This window comes from Montipora capricornis, unplaced genomic scaffold (assembly GCF_036669925.1).
Source record: "Montipora capricornis isolate CH-2021 unplaced genomic scaffold, ASM3666992v2 scaffold_505, whole genome shotgun sequence".
NCBI classification, from domain to species: Eukaryota; Metazoa; Cnidaria; class Anthozoa; order Scleractinia; family Acroporidae; genus Montipora; species Montipora capricornis.
In genome coordinates, this window is record NW_027180245.1 from 422,501 (window position 1) to 432,500 (window position 10,000).

The following is a 10,000-nucleotide window of genomic DNA, read 5'->3' on the forward strand; positions in this document are numbered from 1 at the left end:
TAATGCAGTGATGGTCGCTGAGGATGTAGTACTGGTCATTTTCACCACCTCCGGGTATTTGTTATATGCATCAACAACAACAAGGTAAGTACACCCACCTATTGGTCCAGAAAAATCTACATGACTACGGGACCATGGCCGTGCTGGGAAGATCCAGGGATGAATTTGAACTGTTGGGGGTGCTGATCTCAGAGACTGGCAGGTGTTACACAAGGAAACAGTTCTTTCAATATGTGAGTCGATGCTGGGCCACCAAACATAAGACCTGGCCAATGCTTTCATGCGGGAAATGCCAGGATGAGTGTCATGTAATTCTTCCAAAACTTTCTTCTGAAGCGAAGGAGGTACAATAACACGAGTGCCCCACAGTATACAGCCCTGTTGGGTAGTCAACTCATCTCGTTTGCTCTTGTAAGGTACATGATTACGAGACCATGGCCGTGCTGGGAAGATCCAGGGATGAATTTGAACTGTTGGGGGTGCTGATCTCAGAGACTGGCAGGTGTTACACAAGGAAACAGTTCTTTCAATATGTGAGTCGATGCTGGGCCACCAAACATAAGACCTGGCCAATGCTTTCATGCGGGAAATGCCAGGATGAGTGTCATGTAATTCTTCCAAAACTTTCTTCTGAAGCGAGGGAGGTACAATAACACGAGTGCCCCACAGTATACAGCCCTGTTGGGTAGTCAACTCATCTCGTTTGCTCTTGTAAGGTACAAGTGTAGGATCCACAACACCCGGCCAGCCACTAATAACATAAGTGTACACTTTGGACAGCACTGGATCGACTTGGGTCTCTTTCTTGATCATGTGACTGGTCACATTGGTTACAACCTCAGAATCCAAGAAGTAGCATTCAACATTCTCACACTTGGGTGACCATGTCTGAGGTAAAGGAAGACGGGACATGCTGTCCGCATCAGCATGTGCAACAGTGCTCCGGTACTCAATGTTGTAGTTGTATGAAGCCAGGATAAGGGCCCACCTTTGAAGTCGAGCTGCAGAATGAGCAGGAATAGGTTTATGTGGTCCAAAAAGAGTTAGCAGTGGTCGATGATCTGTTAAAATTGTGAAGGAACGGCCATACAAATACTGGCGGAATCGTTTCAATCCAAAAATGATACTCAGAGCCTTCTTTTCCAATTGGGAGTAGTTTTGTTGGGCACTTGTCAAAGTACAAGAAGCAAAGGCCACGGGTCGGAATTGCCCACCAATCTTGTGAGACAGAACTGCTCCTGCACCGTAAGATGAAGCATCACATGAAAGGAACGGGGCCAGAGTGTGATCATAGTGTACTAATGTCTGAGAATTCAGTAACAAGTTCTTTGCTGAATTAAATGCATCTTCTTCAATTTTGGACCATCTCCAAGGGGTATCTTTCTTGAGCAGATTGTGAAGAGGTGCCAGTACAGTGGAATGATGTGGCATGAACCTTGAATAGAACATTATAAGTCCCAGAAAGGACTTTAATGTGGTAATATCCGTAAGCCTGGGAGCATCACGGATGGCTGCAAGTTTATCGTCGGTAGGATGTAAGCCCTCTCCATCGAGCTTGTGGCCTAGGTAAACTACTGATTGCTGAAGAAATTTGCACTTGGTCTTGTTCAGTTTGAAACCTGCAGAACGAAGACGTTCCAGCACAAGAGAGAGGGTGCGAAGGTGATCTTCTGGGTCAGTTCCAGCCACAAGAATATCATCCAAACGACTTACAGCTTTGGGAATGTCAGACAGCAAACTGTCCATGATTCTCTGAAAAATAGCTGGACCAGAATGGATTCCATTTGGAAGTCTTTTAAATGCAAACAAACCAATGTGAGTATTAATTATCAGATTGGACTGTGATTCTTCTGCAATTGGTATTTGATGATAGGCCTGCTTAATGTCTAGAACACTAAACACAGTACATCCCCTCAAGGCTGAATGCAGGTCCTCAATCTGCGGCATAGGGTATGTCTCGACATTAGCACATGCATTGTATGTTACGCTAAAATCTCCGCATACACGTACTTCATCACTGTCTTTCTTTCCAACTACTACAATAGGGGCAGCACTAACAGCAGTAGTAACTCTCTCAATCACGCCATCTTTTTCCATTTTCAACAAGGTACTCTCCACTTTTGATTGCAAAGCATAAGGAACGGGTCTTGCTTTGTGAAATTTGGCCCCTTGACTTTCATTTAACACAACAGGCTTACCAGTATAACACCCCAGTTCAGGTTGATCAGAATTTAATGTCTGATCTCCAGAGGTAGCTGGAATTGCCGACAAATCAGATGGCAAAGTTCCAACATTATTCAAACCTGGCAGGTTTTGCCAATCCAACTTGATATGCATAAGCCAATTTCGTCCAAACAATGCACAGGATCCTTCTTTCACAAAAGTAAGGGTAATGAATACTGGGATCCCGAGTACTCAACATTCACACAAGCCTCTCCTAAAGGACGCACAGTTTCACCAGTGTAGGTGGACAGAATAACATTTGTAGGATTAATTTTGACATCAGGACAAACTTCTTTAATGAAACTGATTGGAGCAAGAGACAAAGCGCAACCAGTGTCTAACTGCATACAACAATTAGTGTTTTCAATCTTCAGCTGCACAGAAATTTCAGATCTAAACATAGTGTTGACGTCATAAACCACATAAAGTTCGTCGTTCTCACATACCGGTTCTTGTGCAAGTTCTTCTTCAGCACACATGGTGTTAATACCACTCTTTTTGCAAACTCGAGCAATATGGCCTTTTACGTTACAGTTCCGGCATACAACAGTTCTAAATTTGCATTTAGGCCTTAAGTGATCCGGGCTACCACATGAGAAGCAAGTATAAGAAGTCGCTTGTGACAAATTCGAAGGTTGACGAGCACCTTGTCGCGAACCAAACTGTGAACCTGTATATCCACGAGAAGAAGCAGAAAAAGAATCCTTGGTAACTGAATTCACAGGCTGAGGTAATTGTTGTTGAACTTGCAGTGACTCCTTGGCCGCTATTTCATCAGCAACAGCCACTTGAAGGGCCTCTTGAAACGAGCGATCTTCGCTCAGGAGTTTTTTCCGTGTAGCTGGGTTGCGAATACCACACACAAACTGATCCCGAAGTGAGCGGTTCAAGAATTCACCAAAATTACACGTGGAAGCCAGATGTCTAAGACGGGCGCTGTAATTAGAAACACTTTCGTTTTCTTCTTGAACACAACGGTGAAATCTATACGATTCCCATGCTCGTCGCCAAAATGTTATAACTGGTCAATCATTTACATAGTATATCAAGAGCTGGAATACAGAACAGCTTACAGAACCGAACCTGAACAAAAAACATAACTACACTTTTCTGAGCCCTACTACGCAAGCGCACCGAACCTAGGACCCCGGATGTAACAGATATAAACCTGTAGCACAGGGTTGCAGTTATGTAACTTACATGTGTAAATATATCGTTTCGCGATTAGGAAAAGGTGATGTAGTAATAAATCAGAGATATTATCAATTAGTCCAAGACAGATAAGAGGAGAGAAAGCAATGGATTTGTTTAAGGTGGTGTTTTGAGTTATCCATTGACAAATGTCTTTCCAGAGTTTTTGAGTGTAACTGCAATACCAGAACAAGTGGGCAAGGGTTTCAGTAAATTCCCCGCAGAAAGAGCAGGAGTCTGTTTGTTTTAAGCCGATTTTAAAGAGGAAGTCGTTTGTTGCTATTCCTCTATGGAGGAACATGAATTGGAACACTCGTAACTTTGTTTCTGTTGAACACAGAAAGGGGAGGCCGTATGTATTCTCCCAGTTCACGTTCGCATTTCCTATTATATTTACCTTAGACAGCCAATTTCCCTAGCTTTTAAGAGGGGTGGTGGCCTTTTTTTCGATAATGGATTTGTAAACGGTTTTACAGGCTTTTTCTGAGGCTAATGATGTTTGCCCAAAGGTCTTAGTTTTGGGTCCGCTGTTAGGTTGTTGAGAACGCTTTTGCCTGAACAGTTAACGGCTGATACTACCTTATAGAATTCTAGAAAGTTAGTCTTGATTTTATATTTATCGGTAAATGCAGTACAGCTTAATATAGAATTTCCGTCCGTATCAAGGATGTCGTTAACATCTTTCACACCTGCGGTGAACCAAGATTTGTAGAGAATTGGTTTGCTCGCTATTCTTATGAGGGAGTTGTGCCAGATCTGAGCTGACGTGAAATCTAGATTGTTGTCCATATAATTTAGGGTCGTCCAATATTCCATAATCTCAGCTAAAAATGGATCTCGCAGATTAAGTAAACGAACGTCTTTAGGGCTTAAGTTTCCCCAGAAAACTAATTTCCCTCCAAATTGTGCTAGTTGATGATTGAAAAAAAAGCTTCCATTTCCCTCTATCTTGATCATCTAAATAGCTTTTTACCCATTTCATTTTTAAGGCCTGGTTAAAACTAGCAATATCGATCATCTTTAGCCCCCCCCCCCCCCCCCCTTACTGTACTGGCTTTTACTTACATGAAGGGGAAGAACCTAAAGTTCAACTCAAGACATTTAAATGCAAGCGAAGCGAGAGATCGGATTTAGTTCAGATTTTGAGAAAAATTTTCTGAATTTTGTTTATATTTGGTGATAGGAGCAAATTTCAAAACTGGCCCAGAAAAGAGTAATGATTTTTTTTACTGAGGTGACTTAGGCTAAAAAAATAGGACTACTTTGAATTTTAACGTTCTGTATGTACGTACTAATTTCCTCAGTTTTCCCCACTCGTTTGCGCTTGGATCACGCAACAACCGCCAAAGCAAACTAATCACAAATTCAGTATTCCAGTACATGCTCGCCAGAAATCCTTGTATGGCTAATCACTTTCCTTTCCAAAAAGAAACGGTTTACTATGTTTTTATTGGGTTTATTTTACAACAAGCGGGTTTACTTGCATTGTCGACTGCAAGAGGATTATCTATCTACCTATCGTTTACTATAGCTTTTACTTACGCGAGGAGGAAGAAGCTAAAGTACTTGGAATCACAAGAAAAAAAACAAAAAACCAAACAAACAAAGAAATTCACTTGTAACTTCACATGTTAAATTAATTTTTCTATCCATCGTTGGGTTTTTCTTACAACAAGCAGTAAGCAGTTAAGTTGCATTGCCGACTGCAATTTGTTTCATTCGAGGTTTATCTATCTACTTATCATTTACTAGCTTTTACTTACGCGAGGAGGAAGAAGCTAAAGTACTTGGAGTCACAGATGATGAAGACATCGCTGATGCTAAAAGAAAAAACAAAACCAAACAAAAAAAATCCTGAGGGTAATAACAACTTATCAACCAATTAGTTCGATTATGCCTTACTTTAACAAACAACTTGTAGTCCTGATTAGCACCCAAGGTACGGCCCAACTCTTATCACATATGAAATCAACTAGCACCTCCGTAGAATTGCTCCTATAAATCAATTAACAGAAGGAAGAAAAGGTTGTACACAGAGACTTCGTGAGGTAATTAAAGGGTTGCTGTTAACCAGTGTCTATCGCGGGCAGTTGCTGTTGCTTTCATCCTGGACAATTTTGCATGAACAGTCCAATCAATCTCATGTGCTGAACTGGGAGTTCAGTCGCAACGCGCGCAAACTTCATCGCCGCCAACATTATGGGCAAAATTTTCCAGCATGCAGAAGCTCAAGATCGGGAATTCGACTATGTGATCGATACAAAAAGAGCAAGGAAGACCGGTATATATATGAAAATTTGGTTTTATCAACGGAGTTGATAATGTAAATTGGCCACCGTACAGAGATTCTAAAAGCTGACGTTTCGAGCGTTAGCCCTTCGTCAGAGCGAAACGTCAGGAATCTCTGTACGGTGGCCAATTTACATTATCAACTCCGTTGATAAAACCAAATTTTGTATACTACTTCCCCACCGACGCAGCACCACAGTTTCTTTAGAAACTACCCCTTCATTCGGTATATATATGGTTTGCTTATTGCTGAAGAATCGAATACGGAAGACTACGAAATGCCACAACACTAGATGATGTGGCTTTCAGCGATGCCGTGAGAAGTCGCACTGTAAGAAGGTGCTCGTTTTATTTGTCTTCCTGTAAAAACATAACTTCTCACTTGACAAAGTTTCGCAGGACTATTGCGATCCTTAATTAAATAGGTTAAAATAACTCATAACAAAGGCCGTCTTTTGCAAGTTTCATTACTTAACATGAACGGAAACGAATGTTGATTTGCCGAATAGAAGAAGCCGCCTTCATTGTTTGCTTTTCGCGTGACATCTGGTTTGTGTAATGAAACGAAGTACCACTGACGTATCTATCAAGTGTCTTCACGTTCCTGTCTGTACACAAGCCGTCAAGGTTATCTAATTCCTGGCTCAAAATCGGGTGATCGTACAGTATGGTATGGATTACAGCGGGTAAACATGCAATAAGCCGATCAACTACTTCATAAAATCTCGCAGAAGAAACGTCCAATTTTAGTAGCAGTAAATCCTGGTGCAAGACCTCGTGTTCCAACAAGTGTTTCATGCGATCGCACGTAAGTAAGTGTATTTCAAGCAAAGCTATTGTCTCGACAAGTGCCTGGGATCTGGACACAGGGTACTCAAAGCATCATTTTGCTGTGGTTAACCGGGAAGTGCGGTGTAATGCCTGCAGCGAAAATTCCAAATGCAACACTAACCTAACAGATATTCAACACAACACATCTGTTTCTTTTTTGTAATAGGTGGTTTCAGCTTAGGTAGTTAATGCAAACGGCTGCAAACCTTGATCCCTCTTCGAAAGCTTCCCGCCATTCGGCCATGACGAGATGTCACCATGAGACCAGGGCCCGTTCTCGAAAGTCTCGAAAGTTTACGGTCCACTTTCGGCAGTCACAATTTCTTTCGTATCTCAAGAACGGAGAGGATTTAAGTCGTCAAACGTTACAGGTCTTTTTCTTTTTGTTACCTTGAAAACAAGTTAAAAGATCGGATTTCGAAAACAAGCGGTTGGCAATTTCACAAATGGCTTTTCGGGCCCGAAAAGTTTTGCGAACTTTGGAGAAACGGGCCCCAGGTCCAGTCCACCGCGCATTCGTGGGCTATCCACTGCTGCAATCAGCCAGTTATAAAAGATAACGACAAATAAGACAAGCAAATAACTGTGCATTTTTTTTCAAAACTTCCAAGAATCAATTATCTAGCTTTTTTTCGGGAAAAGGCGTTTTTGAGGTGGTTCCGCAGGTTCCGTGGGCTCCAAAGCTTTCTTGGTCCGCGGTTCGACATTTTAGTAACACCCAATTAAGTCAAGTCAACCTAATATTTGAAATATTATTATATTTGATAATGCCCGCATCAAAGTTGAACACTTAAAGAACAAAAGTATCCACTTGAACGGAGATGGGGTGAGAATTCTAGCCTCAAATTGTATAAAGCAGGCTTTAAAATTAACTGATAATTAATGCTAACAACAGCAAATGCGCAGCTGTTTTAGCTACTTCCTATATGTTTTTACTTGTGTTGTAATTGTTGTATTTGTGACGAATGAAATTAAAAAAAAAAAAAAAAAAAAAAAAAGAAAAAAAAAAAAAAAGGCTTTAAAAGCAAAGATCAAAGCAGGAAAACACAAACGAAAGCAGAACCCTCTTTGGTTGCTACAACAAGTTGCCCAAATAGTGGAGACACTTCACCTTCTTGGGGCAATATTAATTTCCCTATATTCCCTCAAACTGCAGCCCCCCTCCCCCCCTAATCAGTGTTGCTGGCAAGACAAAAAAATGTCGGTAACTTAAGCAGTCAACATTGAAAGGGGGAGAGGGGAGAGGAAGTGGGAAAGGTTTAAGTTCTAGATACGCCGAGTATTGGAAGATAGAAAAGGAGTTTATTAATTAAAGTGTCTCAAACAATTTTGCAACTTGTTGCAGCACAAACTCTGAACAAAATAATTCGGACCTCGTCGGAAAGTTAGATTTTATAGAGGGCCTTTCCACATTTGACTCGTCTGTGTTAAATGGAGACCTTTTAATTGAATTATCCAAACATAGGGGTTTTAAGTTGGCTGCCCTAAACATTACTAGTATTCCCGGACATATCGAGGAATTGCGGATTTATATGAATTCGAAATGTATTGATATTCTTGCGGTTAATGAAACTCGTCTCCATGATACTATACCTAGTGGCGAAGTTACAGTACCAGGCTATGTCCTGGAGAGAAAGAATAGAAACAGAGATGGAGGGGGTGTCGCCCTTTATATCCGGAATACTTAACAATTATTGACCTTGGTTATCGCAAAATATCGTGATTTGTCAGTTTCTCGCAGATCAATGATTTGCCTCAGCCTTCGGGTTCGGCAAATAATTGATCTGCTCGCCATTGACATATCGCCATCTGCTCGGCACTGACATATCGTGATTTGTCAGTGGCGAGCAGATCAATTATTTGCCGAACCCGAAGGCTGAGGCAAATCATTGATCTGCGAGACACTGACAAATCACGATATTTTGCGATAACCAAGGTCAATAGTTGTTTTATCATTCGATCACCGAGTTTGTTTTTTGTTTTCGTTTCCGAGAAGCCGTAAGGCCGCGCTGCCTTGCAGAGTTGGGTAATGGCACAGATCAATAGCCCATTTCCGAGTTGCTGCATGTCTCAGTGTCAAAACGAGTCCTGGTGCACAACCATTCAAATGTAAATGAGTTGCGTATTCTTATGCAAATCAAACACATTTCCCTCACAGTAGTTGAGCACTAAGATTCACTTCGAAACCGAGACTAATAGCATCTCGGAAATGGCCCATTGGTTTCCTTCTCAGCATAATCATATTTGTAGACTTCAAATTGTACTTACAGTCAAACGTTCAATAACTCTAGGCATCAACAAAGCTTTGGTGTAAAGCTCGCCATTCTTTTTTCTGGCTTCAGCATAAAATCTTTTCAGTACATATGCATTCGCCAACTTGTCCTTCGCGTCGATGACACGAGTGACTCTTCGTCTACCTTTCTTTCCTTGAGATACTTTCGAAATACGTTGAAATTTTGTTCCTTTCTTAGTATTCTCACTGTTCTTTCGATCAACTAAAGATGTCGAATCATTCTCTGACAGCTCGGGGAACCGATCTGCCATTTTCTCACAACAGCGTGATTTCAATTGCGCATGAGCAGAATATTATTTGCAGCAAAACACTTATTTGTAGGCAGTTATTTGCAGGTCACGTGGTGGGCTCTCAGCCAATGAAAAGGAAGGACAAAATACATCGAATGATAATATAAATTATGAACGTTTACTTGATCTCGAGTGCGATAGTCTCGAGTGGATTGGCATTAAGGTAATCAAACTTAAGGCTAAATCTTTTATTGTTTGTACTTGGTATAGACCTCCCCGTTCTAATGTGGACACAATGCAGAATTTTGAACTTCTCGTTCAGCGAATCTAATCACTGGGGCTAGAGGTAAATATTTTGGGGGTTTTATATTGTAACGTGGCTGTGCTGGTAGTTCATCTGGAAGATAATCCAAATCGTGCCTGGGAAATTTGGTCTCGTTTGCTTTTAGCAATATGTGACTTCCATGCTCCAAAACGTAAAAGGAAAGGAAGAAATAATTTTGCTCCCTGGCTAACGTCAGAGATAAAACGGCTGATGTGTGAGAGGGACAAACTCAAAAGGACGCAATTAGCAACAATTCAGGTACTCATTGGACCGGGTATAAGATTGCTGGAAACAAGGAAAATCCTGCTATCAGGAAAGCAAAAAATAACTTCAGTAAAAGGTATTGCGAAACAAATAATAAGAAATCATGGAAAGGAGTAAATTAAATATTGGGCCGAACTCTTTCAACAACTGAAATAAATAGACTGATAGATGTTGAAGATAACTCAAGTACCACCCCATTAGAAATCTCTTATGTTCTTAATTATTACTTTACCTACATTGGGCCTAGATTAGCAGGTAATATTCCCGAAACTAGTGTTTCTTTCGAGAATTATATTACGCTGCGATGTCGTTCATCGTTAAGTGAGTTCCCTTCGAGTCCACAAGGCTACGGGC

General features: G+C 41.1%; 1 protein-coding gene across 1 annotated transcript in view; it reads right to left on the reverse strand.

Annotated features, from left to right (window-relative positions):
* LOC138036832 (uncharacterized) overlaps positions 1–10,000 on the reverse strand; it is a 101,640-nt gene that overhangs the window by 60,960 nt on the left and 30,680 nt on the right. The window contains exon 6 of the mRNA XM_068882903.1: positions 5,178–5,234. Coding sequence (XP_068739004.1) covers positions 5,178–5,234 — 57 coding nt within the window. The remainder of the gene's footprint in view (positions 1–5,177; positions 5,235–10,000) is intronic.